The sequence below is a fragment of the Tachyglossus aculeatus genome, chromosome X1 (genome assembly GCF_015852505.1).
Source record: "Tachyglossus aculeatus isolate mTacAcu1 chromosome X1, mTacAcu1.pri, whole genome shotgun sequence".
Lineage (NCBI taxonomy): Eukaryota > Metazoa > Chordata > Mammalia > Monotremata > Tachyglossidae > Tachyglossus > Tachyglossus aculeatus.
This window is the reverse complement of record NC_052101.1, coordinates 67,014,029-67,032,076: the sequence shown is the minus strand read 5'-3', so window position 1 is coordinate 67,032,076 and position 18,048 is coordinate 67,014,029. Positions and strand designations below refer to the sequence as shown.

The 18,048-nt window shown below is 44.1% G+C and overlaps 1 protein-coding gene across 5 annotated transcripts in view; it reads right to left on the bottom strand.

Annotated features, from left to right (window-relative positions):
- Positions 1–18,048, bottom strand: part of MAGI1 (membrane associated guanylate kinase, WW and PDZ domain containing 1) — a 627,930-nt gene that overhangs the window by 85,917 nt on the left and 523,965 nt on the right. For 4 of the 5 annotated variants that reach the window (XM_038772795.1, XM_038772796.1, XM_038772797.1 and 1 more), the window contains exons 8-10: positions 15,260–15,317; positions 9,091–9,179; positions 7,645–7,737 (exon numbers count right to left, since the gene is read on the bottom strand). In XM_038772795.1, the coding sequence (XP_038628723.1) occupies positions 7,645–7,737; positions 9,091–9,179; positions 15,260–15,317 (240 nt within the window). Of the gene's footprint in view, positions 1–1,222; positions 1,381–7,644; positions 7,738–9,090; positions 9,180–15,259; positions 15,318–18,048 lie in introns of all 5 variants that reach the window. The other variant, XM_038772794.1, reaches the window with a different exon arrangement.

The window sequence follows — 18,048 nt, the reverse complement described above, 5'->3', positions numbered from 1 at the left end:
CTTCAGGGAAGCCTGGGGTTTTTGAACCTGAGGTGTCATCAGCATCATCAACATCTACTGAGCACCTGCTGTGTGAAGACCACTGTATCAAGCAGTGGTATGATGTCTAAGGTACTTGCCATTTATCCCTAAAAGGGAAGTAGAATCGTGCTGAGTTTTCTGAGAGAACAGAGTGGGGAGCCTTGTGCCCCATATGTCTTTGGATCTGTTAGTTGATAGGGAGGCCATGATCTAGTATGGGCCAAGTTGGGCCTAATTGAGGTCATTGATTGGTTCAGGGGAGTTGCAATTTTGGCAGGGTTTAGTTTCTACCCCAGTCATGTGAAAAATGCCTTGGGTGGCTGCTCTGATTGGCTCTTAATGAGTCAATTGAAGAGATATGGAAAGACATAGTTTCCTTACTTCCAACGCTTGACTAGAGGGGTTCTCAGACATTTAATACACACAGGGGTGGGGAGTGGAGGAGAAGGAAGAACAGGAGCAGGAGGAGCAGGAGAAGAGGGCTGAGGTTATTCTCACTGGCATGCCTCTGAGTTGAAATTAGTAGCACTCATTGGACTGTAAACTCCTTGTGGGCAGGGACAAGGTTTTTTCCTTCTATTTTAATTTTCTCAAGCACTTAAAACAGTGTTGTGGTCAAAGTAGGCACTCAATAATGCTGGGATGGATGCTCAGAACTCTAGCCAAGTACTCCCATATCAGGTCATTTTACTCCAGGATTGCCTCGGTCTGTATCCTCTTGAGGGCACAAATGTCCTCCATCATCTCTAAGTTACCGTGGGGTGTGCCAATGCAGAACTTTGGTCATCTATTCAGTGGGAGGAAGGTGCAACAGGGCCCGCTTCCTTTGCTGATTTGCCACTTGGCAAAGAGGAGCAGAAGCTATATCCTGGAGGATGAGGTATATGCTCTGCATCTCTTGCAGCACTGAGCGCTTGGAGGGTGTAATGCTTTTTCATGAACTGCTGCAGCCTTGATCCTGTCGGGTGGAGTGTCAGTCAGGTAGGCGGGGCTGGTGTCAGTGAGCTGGTGGGGATCAGCTGAGTCACCACCCAGGTGATCAGCTCCTTGAGCAAGTCGCACAGCAATTGGAAAGGGCCTGCATGGGAGTTCCCGCGGCTGCAGTGACCTCTGGTAGGGTGGAGGAAGTAGAGGCTGTGGCTAGGCCTGAGAGGCCCGTGACGGGGTCAGCTGGTGCTGTGGTCGGCGCAGAGCGGCTTACCTCGTCAGGGGTTCCCGAGGGTGGCAGGGATGCATCGGACTCCAGCAGTGCAGTGTGGTCCGTGCGATGCCTGCAGTGGTCCCCCTGGTCTTTGTAGAGCCGTGATCCGCAGGACAGGTACTCGCGGGCTGCTGATTTAGCGATCGACGCCCTGGTGCCTATGGTAGGAGGAAGTGGCTGGAGCAGTTACGGGTTAGTCTATAGCCCCGAGGCTGGAATAGGCAAGCCACTATGGCATAAAGGAGAGGTGCCTAGAGGAGAAAGGGATTCTCTCCTTTTCTTCCTCATTGTTTAAACAAAGTTGGGGCTCCTCTCCTAGGACCCTCCCCTCGAGGGTCCCTTTTCCCATGTGGCCTGTCCTCCAGTCCCCAGGTTGGGGAGCTTCACCCCAAGAGCTCCCCTCCCCAACTCTGATTCCAGGCAGGGGACAGGAACTGTGGAAAAAACGTTTGTGTCTGCAGCTCCTGTTCCCTGAATGCCTTGTGGACCTTTACGGGGTTTAAGATTTTCCTCCTTCCTGAGAGCAGGGATGAGGGAAGAGGGGATGGAGGAGTGGGGAACACAAATACACCCTGGCATGGAACGCGGGCAGCTACCTGCACCTACTCTGCTGCCACCCACATGGGAGGAAACCAGTGTGGCTTCTGACTCCCATGTGAAGAGTGCCCCAAATAGCCACCACCAGCCAAGTTGGCTGGCTCTGCCGGGAAAGCCTTCTCGTTGCCCATGCTGGGAACAGAACAGCGAACCTAGGCAGAGGATAAAGCCCAGGAGGGGCTAAAGGCCAAGTTGGGCACTGGGTCACCAGGTGGGACAGCAGAGCAGTGCAGAAAGGTAGCTTAAGGAAGTGAATGGGGCAGGGGCAGAGGGAGGGGCATAGGCTCAGGAAGGGTCTCCCCTAAAGGGGAGGCTGTTGTCCTTCCTGTACCGCCCCCCGCCCCACATGAGAGAACAGGCAGCATAGGGCACAGAGTGGGGACCAGGAGGTGTTGGGCCCTAGCTTGATCCTGGGTGAGGGGTGGCGAGCACTCTACCAATGAATGTGCACACCTCCCCTCCCCCCTATCCCAAAAGGGAAGGGGGTGAGATCTCAGCTTAGAGATCCCTATCACCCCCACTGCCTACCAGGGGTCCTGGGATAAAACAGGAGAACTCCAGAGAGAGGAGCATGGTTGGGAGAGAAATCGTGGATGGGGAAAGGGGATTTGGAAGGGAGGGAGGTCAGAGGCTTCCCAGGCAGGGAAGCGCCCCCTTGCTCACATCCCAGCTTTGGCAGGGCTGGAAAAAGGAAAAAGGTGGGAACTTTCAAGCACCCTGCAGTCTAAAGGAGGGTTGAAGGTACCCTATTAGCTAGGGTGGAGAGGGGAGGGGGCAATTATGACCCCCTTCCCTGCCCTGTGCGGAAGGAATATACGACTTACCTTCTGAGATTGCAGTTTGTTCCTCTAACAGAGGAAGGAAATGGGGAAAGGGATGTTCTGATCTGCCCAGATGCTCCTCTTGTAGTGATGGTGGGGAAAAGCAAGGGCAGGGAGCAGGTGAACAGGGGGATAACCCATCTGGTTTCTAGAGGGCCAGCCCTGAAGCTTTTGCAACTCTGAGTCCTCAAGCATATCCCGAAGAGATTACCCAATTGATGAGCTGAAGCGACCTATACCCACCTTTGAAATCAATGGATTTTCTGCTACCTAAAGCGTGTCTGACCTGGCCTAAGTCTCCCAGTTTGTAACGGTGTGTTTTAGTTGAATATGATCATCAAGTTGGTCCCCCGATTATTTGGAGCATTCCATTAGGCCCTGACCAGGATCCTGGAAACAAATTGTCTGTCTCCCTCTTCATTAATGTCATCTAATCAGATCTTCTGAGGGATCAAGTTGCTGGCATATGTGGGCAAGTGTGCATGCTGTCAGGAAATGAAGACTTCTGAAAACATATATGTATACATATTTTTTTCTTTTGATGTGATGATATAGCAAAAGAAGTAAACTGCCTGGAGTGTTATCATTTTGCTGGTGCAATTCTTTGGTGAATGTTGTTTCCTTCATGAGCCTGGCCCTATGGGACAATGGACTAGCCATTGTTGTACCCCTTCTCTAAAAAAGGAAGTGACTTGGTTCAGAGGTGATACAAATACCAAGTGATAGTATTGTCTGTTAAATGTTGGTTCTCTTTTACGGACAAGGGTAGGAAATATAAGATCAGACATGCGCATTTGACAGGGTCTAAGGGAGTATGACAGCACGTGAATCATCATCAAAAGCATTTATTGAGTGCCTACTAGGTGCAGAGTACTGTACAAGTCACTTGGGAACACACAAAGTCCCTGCCCTTGAGGGGCTCACACTCTCATGGTTGGGTGAGGGATAGCAAAGCCTCTTCTGTACACCGCATGAAAAGAAACACAGGTCAATATAATGCAAGGAAATACTTCAGTGAGCACGATGGACAAGGTCAGGCAATTTCAATTTTGCCCCCAGATGGATGGCACCAATTTTGCATGTGCCCTTACCCCACCCTCCCCAACCAAATCTTTTTCAGTGCTGCCACTGTGGTGAGTGTGGAGGAGGAACTGTGTGGGGAGGAGGAAAAATGAGTCCCCTCTGGTCTCAAACCCTCTCTGGTCTCCCTTGTTTGGTAGTGGTCTTTGGCTCCTCAGACAAACCACCGACCAACCCACCAGCACTAGCTGTGATCCCTCCTAACCACCTCTATTCATGAGACCCACAAAATAGGCCTTTCCTGAGCAGGGAACATAGTGGAAGGAACACTGGAGGCTGCCTTGTCCCCATCTTTCCATTTTCCCAGAAGGCCTAGGAGAGGGTTGGGGATGGAGAAGGGGAAAGAGCTGTTCTCCAAAGCTGGAGGCTAGTTACTCTAGATCCCTTTCTGCCCTCCTCCTCCTCCTTCTTCTCCTCCTCCTCTTCCTCCTCCTGCTATGCCAGGGGCAACTGCCCCACATGCTGTTCCCTCTCCTTGCTCTTGGTAGTGCCAAGTTGCCATGGTATCAACTTTCACAGGTCAGCAACAGAATGCCTGAATAGCGAAAGAAAATGAAACAGAGGAGAAGGAGGAGGTGACAGAGAGAGGAAAAAGTAGCCAGTATCTGAAAAGAGGTTAACAAATGCTAAACATCAATGCAGGAGTACTTTAAGTAGGCCATGTGCAGAGGAATGTGTCAGCATGATTATTTGGCTCTGATAAGGTTAAAATGTTTCTCTTCTCAAATCTAATACTCCTTCATCTCTTTGTTGCCCGACACTAATGACCACCTTTTCTTCCTCAAAAGCCTTCTGGTCTGGGATGCAAGGGACCCAGTTCTTTGTGTTCTCCTCCTTCATATCTGACCACTGCTCTTATTTCCCTTTACTTGTAACTCTTCCTCTCCTCACCTTTTAACGTGGGTGGTGAGGACTATCCAGGTTGGCTTTTGGTCTCCACCGCAATCCAAATCCCAATTCTTGGCAAAATTTAGCAGCCAGACAATCTGCTCAAACCCTCAATTTTGACAGTTTAGCTAGTTTCTTAGCAGAATCCTTTGCAATTTTCATTTTCTCCTCACTCTTTGAGGAGGCTCATCAGTCAGCACAGAGACAACTACAACATCCTTGCAGAGGATTTTGACATCTTACCTTTTTTTTTCCAACCTTGCTCTGATTTCTTCCTGCCTCTGGGAAATTTCCACTCAGAAATCTGTCTCCCTGTCATGTGTCACCCTTTCAAACCTAACATGTCAGAAACCAAAGCTATCTCCTATCCCATCACTGTCACCATTCTTTCTCTCTCCCACAGTTGTAACCTTGGAGTCTCCCTGACTCCTCTCATTTTCCATGCTCATGCAATACATCACCTGATCCTGACAATTGTTCCCTTGCCATGTTAATCAATTCAGCCTTGCTGGCCTCCCTGCCTCTGGACTCATTGCACCCTGGACTCTCAGCAACAAGAATCAGCTCTCGAGTGCTGATTTGCTCGAGTCACTCCGAACCAAAAAAGACTAGAAAATCACTGGTAGCAACATACTAATTAAAGTTCCTGACTGTAAACCTCAAGGACTTCACAAATTTTCTCCTCATAATTAGCTGCCCTTTTCTTTCAAGATACTCTCTGCTGTGCCAGAGCAAACCTGTCCACCCAGCAACCCATGCTTGGCTTCTACATAACTGTACATTCCATTCTTCCCAACTTAAAGACCCTCTCCATATCACTCTGTTCAACTATAACCCTCTTCAAACCTCTACTGAAAATCTACCTCACAGATGAGGTCTTCCCAGAATCATCTACTCTTCTGCTGGCCCCAGCCATATCACCTACTTGGGGGAGACCCAATACTTAGTTTCTACTACACACCTACCATCTGTATTCTGTTATTTGTCCTCCCAGTTGAATCCCTTAGTCCTCACTCTTTAGCTAAGTGTATGCTCATGTGGCAGTTGATCTGTTTTCCCCATTAGGCTGTTACTACATAAACTCAGTTTTCTTTTGAAATTCTCCATGCCCCCAGAACAGTGCTCTGCACAAAATAGGTGCTCAAAAGATTAATTTGTTGATGATGATCTTTTATTAAAAAGAAAAAAATGCTTTTAGAACATGAAACTATCTTTAAGGAAGCCTAATTGATTACAGAATGAAAATCTTACCACTGACTATTTTGAGTGACATTTGGATCTTTACTAGCTTTCATATTTACAGAATGAAGGGTAAAAAGGTTTGAAAAAAATAATAAAGTCCTAACCTATTGCTGGTGTGACTAAAACCACGTAAGTGTGGTATCCTCCTGTATGTACAGTACTGTGATTCTTACACCCACCAGGAGCAGAGAGAAGTAAAGCCTCCTGCCTCCTCTCTACATTCTGCCATTCACCTAGGCTCACACTCAGGAAATGGAAGAATGTGCTGGATGTCCCTCAGGAACTGTGTTTTTAGCAGCTCGGAATCAGCCAGCAGCCAAGCTTTATCTGCTTATCCATTAAGTGAATACAAGAAACGCAGGAGGCCTAGAATTCAGGGTTCAAGGGTTTTCTGGTCTTGTCTCCACTGTGCCCAGTCCTGCAGGCTAATACAAATACAGTATGATGCACCCTCAGTAAATCACCTAAACCAAGAAGTTGACAAGAGCATAGTGTCCACACTCCCTCTTCTCCTTAATGGGTGGAAAATGAGCTTATTCTGTTATATATTAGGAGCTGATTATGATTGTACAGATTATGATCTGCAAAGTTTTGGAAGTACATCTTCAAATGGTTTTAATGGCAATCTTTCATTTTGAGCAACACTAAAAATCAATTCCATGCAGTGGAAAATATTGTTTGTTAGCATAACATATGCATGACTGTTCTATATATTAAGCATCTTCCCTAACGTCTTAGATGGCGACAGCTGTACCACTTCTCAGCCTTTCAAAAAGCACTGCCCTTAGTTGTCCTAAGACATCAGAGGTGTAGTGAAGGTATAGTGAAGGATTTAGGAAAATTACATGGCTGGAAAAATCTTTAGAGGCTAATATACTCCATCCTTCTTTTTTCACAGCAGGAGCACCATCTCATGGATCCCAGATTTCTGTACCCATATGCTTCTAGACTTATACCTGCATACTTCTGGGCAAATAAGGGCTTGAAGAAATTCTTTTTCATTTTTTTTTATCTGGAGAGATCCTTGAGTTTTAAAACCCTTTTTGTGAAAGCAAAAGAGGAGGCATTTCTACAGCTTTCTCATTAGCTCCAGCTGAGGCCATCCTCAAATACATTAAACATAGTTGAGTGTGATTTTCTTCATAAACCTGTCTATCCCCTCTCTCAGGGTTAGCTGCTTCTTTGCCTCGCTTTCCTTTTCCAGAACATAGAGGACTTTCTGTTTTGATAAGGAGTGAGGGCTGAATAAAGCAGATTTCTTTCTAAGTCTTTCACTTTTTAAAATGGGGTAGTCTCAGGTGTCAATTGGTGACAAGTGTAAGAATATACCAAGAACACTTAAACATAACTGTAAAGCTTGTGTAAGAAGTCTGGCTGTTGGGGTGAGAGCTTTAATTCACACAAGTGCCTCTCAGTCGATTTCACTCTTTAGGGCAGTATTTTGAAGTGGTTAATGTACCTGCTGCTCATCAATGAGTCTGTGGTTTCACACTGATCACAAATGCCTTGCTAACCAACTTCTGTTGTCAGCAACCTTCACTCTCAATAGTAAATACTAACTAATTTTGCAGATTTGGGAAGAGAGCTAGGTAAGTCCTCAAATCTTTTTGCTAGTGAGTCTTGTTTGCTGTCATTATGTGGTAAACAGTAGCTACTGAGCAATTCATAGGGTTCTCTCACAGTTCGCAACAGCCAAATTAGTAGAGTTTGGGTCATGGTAAGGTAGTACTAAAAAAGCATGGGTCATTATTTAGATACCACTCAAAATCAGTAGGTGATGATTTACAATGTTACCTTGAACTGGAGCTTCTCTGACAGGTTCCTGGTTGCTTGCAGAGTGGCTTGGAACAGCAGGAGGAGGGAGGGATGAATGTTCTTCTGTCCATTCTAGGCAATAAAAGGGAAAGAAGGCACTGTTTGATTTTCTCAAGAGGTTAAACCAGTATCTGCATCCCAGGGTGTCAAAAATCAAAGTGGCCAGGTGCGCATACAACAGCTAGATGTTCACATTTGAAGGAAACATTTCAACCAACTCTATTATAGTGTACACTCCCAGGGGCTTAGTATAGATTGGTTATAGATCAGGGAACACAGGAAACACCCCAGTTCTGCTTCCTGAAGAAACAGGTGTAACAGGGCAATTGAAAATGTTCTCCTTCTATCCAGATCAGCAGTTGGGATTCCAGTGTGTGTGATAACAGCACCCAGGTAATAAAACCTGGTCCAAGGGGAGCACACTGGGTGTGGAGAAGAAGGTCCTCTCTTCTTTGGCTGGGGAAATCTCCAGAACCTCAGTTTCATTACACTTTCCAGATGGGATCTCTCCCCATTACACAGAGCAGGCTGAACTGCTGCAGCTCAGATGTCCTTAGGGGCTGAGATTGGATTTCAATCACTTCATTGTGCAGCTACCAATCTAGACCTCATGGACTACAATCCAAGTGGGATATTTTACCAACGCTCCCCAGGAACTGACCTAATCACTCAGAAGATCCTAAACTAAGCCCCAGGAATGGCCAAAGAAGGTTTTGTCCTAACATCCTTTGTTTCATGGACTTAATAGTGCGTTTCCCTTTTCAAACACAGTCCCACACCCCACCCCAACTCTCATAATGCTACCAGTTCTTCCCAGCACAGGCAAAAAAGCAATAAGACTGGGGTGGGGAATAGAATTTAATCTATTCAGCAATGAGACACAATGAGGAAAAAATCACTTTAAAGCTCAAGGACATCTATAAATCAAAATCAAAATATTTAGTTTATACACCCATCTGTGTGCTCTTTCTATTGGGTTTATGCTTTACTGGTTCTGAGCCTGGTTTTTTTTTTTTTTAAAGTAGATGATGTTACTAGCTTTAGCTGACTTACTAGCCTTAGATGACTTCCAGACATTAAGAACCGAAAAATAGAAAGTCTACCTTGAAACTAACCTCTGTTTTCAAAGTGAGCACAGCAGTTCCAGAATTCAAAAACCGATTTAGGCTTAGAAGGCCGATACTAAAACAGTCACCTCTTTTCAAAGAGGAAAGGATCTTTAGCCAGGCAAGATCATAGAGATTAAACACTGAAGCTAGCTTTTCCTATCACTAAGCACACGCATAATTCCCGAAAAATCTCTGGGTCCATAGTGGCAATGTATTCATAAAGGACACATTTGACCACATGGGGGTGGAAGCTTCAAGGGAGCATGAGTTCTGTTTAGCAAACATCCCACCAAAAATGCTCTCCGTGAGTGCCAACCTTCTGGTTGCTGTTGCTGCTGCTCAAGCTGTTTCTTCCGTTTGGCTTCCAGAACAGGATTTTCATATTGTGTCTTCCTGTTGATGTGGCTGGTGAAGAATACAGATCACAATAAACGAGGGAACATTTCATCTGTCAAACAAAATGTTAGCCAGACTAGAAATTCCTCCGATCCAAAAGAGGGCAAAAAGCCTAATGAGGCATGTGGGCTGCCGCTCACGTACTTGTCCCCAAACACTTAGTCAGTGTTTTGCTATTTGTTGTGAAGAATCTGTGAATGGATAATTTGTTTAAATAAACCAAACAGTAGTCTATTGTTAAAAAAAAAAGCAAGGCTTCAAGAAAGAAGCATGACCCTTTCTGGCTATACAGTTTCAAAAGGCCTCACCACCACCATCATCATCAGTAATATTTATTGAGCATTCCCTGTGGATCATGGTACTAAGCACTTGGGAGAATACGAGAGAGTTGGTAGATACTTTTCCTGCCTACAATGAGCTTACAGTCTAGAGGGGGAGACCATCCATGTTTAGTCAGATTCCCAGAGAGGGATTCATTCTGTAGCTCAGTGACGTTAAATTTTGAAAACCAGCAAAGATATCAACTGTCAGGTCTCACAGAGATTACATTACTTTACATGAGAGGCGAAAGTTTTTAGATAGGTTTTTGCCAATTGTTTAGCTAACTTTAGAAGAAATATTGTGGAATAGGACCTTCCAAGAGACACATATATAATTTTGCTTTGAGACTAAATATAAAAATATGTTCTTGGGGAAAAAAAAGCCTAAAACAACAGAATGACCAGGATCAGATATTAGTTAAAATCTGTGGTATTGCTGCAAACATTATGATTACATTGCTGTAATTTCCTAAATGTTTCCTTACAAATTGCATAATTTATTACCAGGGAATTATTTTAAGTACTTGGAAAATTTAGCTCACTTTAAATTCCCAATCAATGTAAAAATATAATCTTATAACCTACTTTAGGGGAGGACTCATACCTTATATCTGTAATTTACTTATTATACCTGTAATTTATTCATATATATTAATGTCTGTCTCCCCTTCTAGACTGTAAGCTTGTTATGGGCAGGGAATGTATCTGTTTATTGATACATTCTATTCTCCCAAGCACATAGTACAGGGCTTTGCACACAGTAAGCGCTCAGTATGATTGACTGATGATGACTGACATACTTCTGTATGCTTCCCAAATACCTAGTTCAGTGCCCTATAAGCAATAGTTGTTTAAAAATTGCTCTTTATGATGGAGATGACTATGATATGAATATAAGTCTATTATGCCTTTAATCACAATGTTACATGTATTTCTAAAAGTAAAATTTCAGAGACAAATTTTCACTGCTTCATCAGTGAGGATGATGTGGTAAACTTTAAGTAGATCTAACTGTTACTGAGCCATACAGGCCCAGTTGTCACTTCTTTTTTCTCCTCAACAGTTTCATTCTATGGAATGGCCCCTAACTAATATGCATCAAAACTAAAATGGCATGGGAAACAGTGACAAATAGGAAAGATGATAAATTATACTTATATCAGGTTACCCACATTATGACAGCCAGCAACTTAAAAATCTGGCCTGGATGACACCATTTGTGTTACTTGTAAACTTACTATAGGCCAAGAACTGTACTAGGCATTGGGATAGATACAAAATGATTAGATTGGACACAGCCTCTGTACTCCATGAGTCTCATAGCCTAAGTAGGAGGGAGGATCTGTAATGAACCCCAAATTTACAATTGAAGAAACTGAGGCATAGGGCAGTTGAAAGACAGCAGGCAAATGGTAGAGTTGGGAACAGAACTCAGGTCCCCTGATTTCCAAGTCCATGCTCTTTCCACTAGGGCATGCTGCATTCATTTACATTTGCCCCTATTATCTTTTCTAAAATAGAAAGGCATATATACATAATGAAAATTTGATTTATGGTGTGAGAAAGACATCAAGGCTTGACCTTTCACTTCCTAAGTGACACAACCTTTCTATTAGGAAACGTTTCTTCAGAGCAGAAGCAGGACTAGGCTGAAGCTGCTGAACTTCCCTCTCTAGACCGTAAGCTCTTGTGGGCAGGGAACATGTCTACTAACTCTGTTACACTGCATTCTCCCAACCACTCAGTACAGTGCTCTGCCCCCAGCAAGCGCTCAATAAATACAATCGATTGATTCATTGGACAAGTCAGGAAACAGCAGGGTGGGAGGGATGATTTACCCATTGTAAGCCATTGTTATTACCACTGGTGCTTAGTGCCAACCACAGCAGCATTAGAGGAAATGAGGCCAAAGAAAGTCCAGATTTCCCTATTACACCATTCCATTGCCACGATTCCTTTTGCTGACTTTGACTTCTGATTTCATGTCTACTTTAATCATGGGCTGCTGCATGGAAGTCATGAGTCACAGTCAGATGGGGAGAACATGATGGGGGCAGATAAGCAGTGGAAAAGGCTGCTTTTTTATCAAAGACTTCCCTGATGCTGTTGTTGGTCAACCCTCAACTGTTGGTCGTAGCAGTGACAGGACTGATTCCCTGACACCTACACAGTGGCCTAAAGTGGGATCTTAATATTACTGCTGGATATCATTTCAAAGGTAGAATGCTGGCAAAAATTGCATAACCACCCGACTCAAATCAGGACACAACCAATTTAACTCAATCAATCGTATTTATTGAGTGCTAACTGTGTTCAGGGCATTGTACTAATCACTTGGGCAGGTAGATTATAACAGAGTTTGTAGACATGTTCCCTGCCCAAAATGAGCTTACAACTCATGTACTTTTTTTGAATTAACAACAGTAGTACACCAATGTTAGCTCACTGTGGGAAGAATAAAAGAATGCACGACAGTAATCTAATTCATCACTAATATTAGTAAACATGCTTATGAAGTTGAAGTATTGTCCATCCACTATTTCCTACTGTGAGCAAGGAACATGTCTACCAACTCAGCTGTACTCTCCCAAGTGCTCGGTACAGTGCTCTGCACATAGTAAGTGCTCAGTAAACACCACTGATGATGACTAAGATCACAGTATAAGGACATTTCTAAATGTTTTCTCTTGTGGATTTATTTTCTTTTATTTCCACATGACATTTATAGATGACTTCTGGGTTGATTGCATGGCACTCATCATCACCATCATCATTAGTACTTATTAAGAACCTACGCATACAGAGCTCTGTAAAGACAAAGTAACAGATACAGTCTCTGTCCTGAGTGGTTTACAATATAATGGTAGGGATACAGTTACATTGTGTATTGGTTCAACAGAAACAAGAGAAAATCCTAGACATAATGGATAAAAATAAAAGTAAGCAAAAATCTCATACATAAATGGAATTGAACAACCAATACCTACAAGAAGTTCAATGGGTGGCTGATGGGATGATAACAACATGGGAGTTGGGGATTATTCAAGTAATGCCTCCTGGAGGAGGTAGATTTTTAGGAGGACTTTAAAGGTAGGAAAGGATGTGGTCTGTTGTATTTAAATGGAGAGGGAGTCCTAGATAGGGGAAAGGGTATGAGCAATGGAATAAATACTGAAGCATCATAATCAAAGTACAGTAAGAAAGTTTGCCTGGAAAGAATGAAGAGTACCAACTGAGGTGTAGCAGGAGAACAGAGTGGCCCTCCTCCCAGACTGAGCCCCCTCCTTCCTCTCCCCCCCATCCCTCCCACCCTACCTCCTTCCCCTTCCCACAACACCTGTATATATGTTTTTTCAGATTTATTACTCTATTTATTCTACTTGTACATATTTACTATTCTATTTATTTTATTTTGTAAATATGTTTTGTTTTGTTGTCTGTCTTCCCCTTCTAGACTGTGAGCCCGTTGTTGGGTAGGGACCGTCTCAATATGTTTCCAACTTGTACTTCCCAAGCGCTTAGTACAGTGCTCTGCACACAGTAAGCGCTCAATAAATATGATTGAATGAATGTTAAGAAGGACAGAGCTGATGGGCAGCAATGAAATCAACATCAGGAATTTCTGTTTGATGTTGAGATAAATGGATAACCAAAGGAGGTTTTTGAGGAGGGGAGTGATGCATTCTGAATGATGCTCTAATATGTTGATCTAGGAAGTTGAGTGTAGGACAGATGAAGAGGAGGGTGTCTGGAGACATGGAGACCAGAAAAGAGGCCCATTCAGAAGTCCACCACAACAAGTTTATTGTCTAGAGGGGGAGACAGGCATTGATATAAATGAATAAATTATAGATATGTACTTAAGTGTTGTGGGATTGAGACGGGTGAATAAAGGGAACAAATCAGGGCATTGCAGAAGAGTGGGAAAAGAGAAAATGAGGTCTTAGGGAAGGCCTCTTGGAAGAGATGTGCTTTCAGTAAGTTTTGAAGGTATTATTATCAATCATTATTAATCATATTTATTGAGCGCTCACTATGTGCAAAGTGCTGTACTAAGTGCTTGATGATAGGAGAGCAATTGTCAGATATGGAGAAGGAGGGCATTCCACACCAGAGGCAGGATGGGGGCGAGAGGTGGGATGCGCGATAGATGAGATCAAGGTACAGTGAACAGGTTGGCAATTGAGGAGATAATTGTGCGGGCTGGTTGTAGTAGGAGAGCAGCGAGGTGATGTAGGAGAGGGCAAGGTGATGGAGTGATTTAAAGCCGATGGTAAGGAGTTTCTGTTTGATGCAGAGGTGGATGGGCAACTATTGGAGGTTCTTAAGGAGGGGGAAACATGGACTGAACATTTTTGTAGAAAAATGATCTGGGCACCAGAGTGAAGTATGGACTGGGGTGAGACAGGAGACAAGGAGGACAGGAAGGAGGCTGATATAGTAACCAAGGTGGGATAGGATTTGTGCTTGGATTAACACGGTAGCAGTTTGGATGGAGAGGAAAGGGTGGATTCTGGAGATGTGAAGGTTGAACCGACAGGATTATGTGCATTGAATGAGAGAGCTCAGTCAAGAACACCAGCGAGATTATGGGCATGTGAGACAGGAAGAAGGAAGGAAGGTGATGCTGTCTACAGTGATGGGAAAATCACACGGAGGACAGGGCTTGGTTGGGAAGACAAGGAGTTCTGTTTTGGACACATAAAATTTGAGGTGTCGGCAGGACATCCAAGTGAAGATGTCCTGAAGGCAGGAGGAAATGTGAGACTGCAGAGAGGGCAAAAGATCAGGGCTGGAGACGTAGATTTGGGAATCATCCGCAAAGAGGTGGTAGTTGAAGCCATAGGAGAGAATAAATTCTCCAAGAGAGTAGGTGTAGATTGAGAGTAGAAGGGGACCCAAAACTGAAAATTGAGGGATTCCCACCCACAGTTAGGGGATGGGAAACTTAGAAGGTTAAAGGGCGGCAGGATTATGATCTTGTTGATGATGATGGAAAACCAGGAAAGAGACTTAGAGGAAAATGAGGAGTTTGGTTTTTTCCACTTTGAGGTGCTAGTGGATCATCCACATGTATATGTTCTGGAGGCTGGAAGAAATGGAAGACTGTGAGGTAAGTGAGTGATCAGGTTTAGTGAGGTAAATTTGGGACTCATTCACATGGAGATAGGTATTTGTTAAGTGGTGAAAGAGGAGGTGGTGTAGGACCTGTTCTCAAGGAACTTTTACTGTAAAGGGAGATTAAACAAAGAAGGAATAATAATAATAATAATAATAATAAAACTCTGAATTCATCAGACATTCGAGGATGTTTGTCCAGTCTTCTAAGAAGGCTTTTTTAAATTTTGTTTTTCATCAATTCTAAGTAGGCCCTCAAAGCCACCAAAGCAGTCACTGAGATATATAAGACTTAATAACTTTCACCAATTATTTTATTTTGTATTTCTTACCTAAATAATCCTATCTATTTTTCAGAATTTATGTACTCTATATACAATCCTATAGCCAAGCCTGATCTCCACAGAGAAAGTTAGACAAAGTGAACCTTTCGTCGTCATATAAACATGCCTAACCAGAGACAACACTTCATCTTCCTTATAAAAATATTGATATTTTTGTTTTGCTAACTTTTATTTACTAACTGATTTGTTCATTCGATACTTTCTTCTACCATTTAGAGTGGCAGCTAAATCAAATACTTTTATGAGAAGACTTTTTGCTGCTTGCCTCTCTCAGAACCCGAAATATAATTTTCCAAACACAACTTACTCTACATAGTAGACACCATAAACAGGGTCTTCGATCTTTTCCCACCCAGCAGGTAATTCTGAAAAAAAAATAGAAATATACAACTTTGAGAACAGAGCACTATGTGAAGCTGAGTAACCTCTACCAAATATTACAAAAAAAGAGTGAAATGGGAACACTTAAATCCACATTAAGATTATCTTAAAAAGAAAACATGCATAATGCTTATTTCAGAATTATATTAACTAGGTGAAGAGCATTTCAATGCATATTGGTGTTTTGAGCCGATGTGAATACACACAATCCAATATATTAAATCATTTTTGAATGAAAAACCTAGAAATTTGCTCTTAATGTTCAACTGTTTCTAATTTTCACCTCAATTTTTTGACAATATTAAGAAATAAACTAACTAATGGAAGGAAAACCAGATTGTTGTATTCATTATAAGAGGCCAGACTTTTGAAGCGGCTGAGTTTTGGGACTAATTGCAGCTAATCAAAATGAGTTTTCATTATTTCTAATTAGTTTATACTGATTAGATAATGACTTGAGCATCTCTTCTAAATAGATTAGGTGACATAAAATGCATTTTATTACTTCAGGTGGTTAAATAAAAGTACTGTGCACTAGCACAATGACTCGGCTGTTAGAAATAATAATAATACTAATAATGATGGCATTTATCAATCAATCAATCAATCGTATTTATTGAGCGCTTACTGTGTGCAGAGCACTGTACTAAGCACTTGGGAAGTACAAGTTGGCAACATATAAAGACAGTCCCTACCCAACAGTGGGCTCACAGTCTAGGAGGGGTAGGCAGAGAACAAAACCAAACATATTAACAAAATAAAATAAATAGAATAGATATGTACAAGTAAAATAAGTAGAGTAATAAATATGTACAAACATATATACATATATACAGGTGCTGTGGGGAAGGGAAGGAGGTAAGACGGGGGAGATGGAGAGGGGGACAAGGGGGAGAGGAAGGAGGGGGCTCAGTCTGGGAAGGCCTCCTGGAGGAGGTGAGCTCTCAGTAGGGCCTTGAAGGGAGGAAGAGAGCTAGCTTGGCGGATGGGCAGAGGGAGGGCATTCCAGGCCAGGGGGATGAGGTGGGCTGGGGGTCGACGGTGGGACAGGCGAGAACGAGGCACAGTGAGGAGATTAGCGGCAGAGGAGCAGAGGGTACGGGCTGGGCTGTAGAAGGAGAGAAGGGAGGTGAGGTGGGAGGGGGCGAGGTGATGGAGAGCCTTGAAGCCCAGGGTGAGGAGTTTCTGCCTGATGCGTAGGTTGATTGGTAGCCACTGGAGATTTTTGAGGAGGGGAGTAAAATGCCCAGAGCGTTTCTGGACAAAGACAATCCGGGCAGCGGCGTGAAGTATGGATTGAAGTGGGGAGAGACACGAGGATGGGAGATCAGAGAGAAGGCTGATGCAGTAGTCCAGACGGGATAGGATGAAAGCTTGAATGAGCAGGGTAGCGATTTGGATGGAGAGGAAAGGGCGGATCTTGGCAATGTTGCGGAGCTGAGACAGGCAGGTTTTGGTGACGGCTTGGATGTGAGGGGTGAATGAGAGAGCGGAGTCAAGGATGACACCAAGGTTGCGGGCTTGTGAGACGGGAAGGATGGTAGTGCCGTCAACAGTGATGGGAAAGTCAGGGAGAGGGCAGGGCTGGGGAGAGAAGACAAGGAGTTCAGTCTTGGACATGTTGAGTTTTAGGTGGCGGGCAGACATCCAGATGGAGATGTCCTGAAGGCAGGAGGAGATGCGAGCCTGGAGGGAGGGGGAGAGAGCAGGGGCAGAGATGTAGATTTGGGTGTCATCAGTGTAGAGATGATAGTTGAAGCCTGTGGGAGTGAATGAGGTCACCAAGGGAGTGAGTGTAGACCGAGAACAGAAGGGGACCAAGAACTGAACCTTGGGGAGCCCCCACAGTAAGGGGATGGGAGGGGGAGGAGGAGCCTGCAAAAAAGACTGAGAATGAACGACCGGAGAGCTAAGAGGAGAACCAGGAGAGGACGTTATCAGTGAAGCCAAGGTTGGATAACGTGTTGAGGAGGAGGGGGTGGTCCACAGTGTCGAAGGCAGCTGAGAGGTCAAGGAGGATTAGGATAGAGTATGAGCCATTGGATTTGGCAAGCAGGAGGTCATTGGTGACCTTTGAGAGGGCAGTTTCCGTGTAATGTAGGGGACGGAAGCCAGACTGGAGGGAGTAGAGGAGAGAGTTGGTGTTGAAGAATTCGAGGCAGCGCGTGTAGACAACTCGTTCAAGGAGTTTGGAAAGGAATGGTAGGAGGGATATGGGGCGATAACTAGAAGGTGAGGTGGGGTCAAGAGAGGGTTTTTTTAGGATGGGAGAGACATGGGCATGTTCGAAGGCAGAGGGGAAGGAATCATTGGAGAGTGAGCATTTATTAAATGCTTACTATGTGCAAAGCATTGTTCTAAGTGCCGGGGAGCTTACAAGGTAATCAGGTTGTCCCACGGGGGGCTCACACTCTTAATCCCCATTTTACAGATGAGGTCACTGAGGCACAGAGAAGTTAAGTGGCTTGCCCAAGGTCACACAGCTAACAAGTGGCGGAGCCAGGATTCAAACCCATGACCTCTGACTCCCAAGTCCACGCTCTTTCCACTGAGCCACGCTGCTTCCCCTAAATGCATAGCAATGTTTATATCCAGTTCCTGCCCTCAGGCAGTTTATAATTTAAAGGGTGAGACAGTATTCCACCAAAATTTCACCAAGGGTTGGGTATGGTTCGGGAACCACTGTCCGCTGGCTTTCATCTTGGTGGGAAGAAG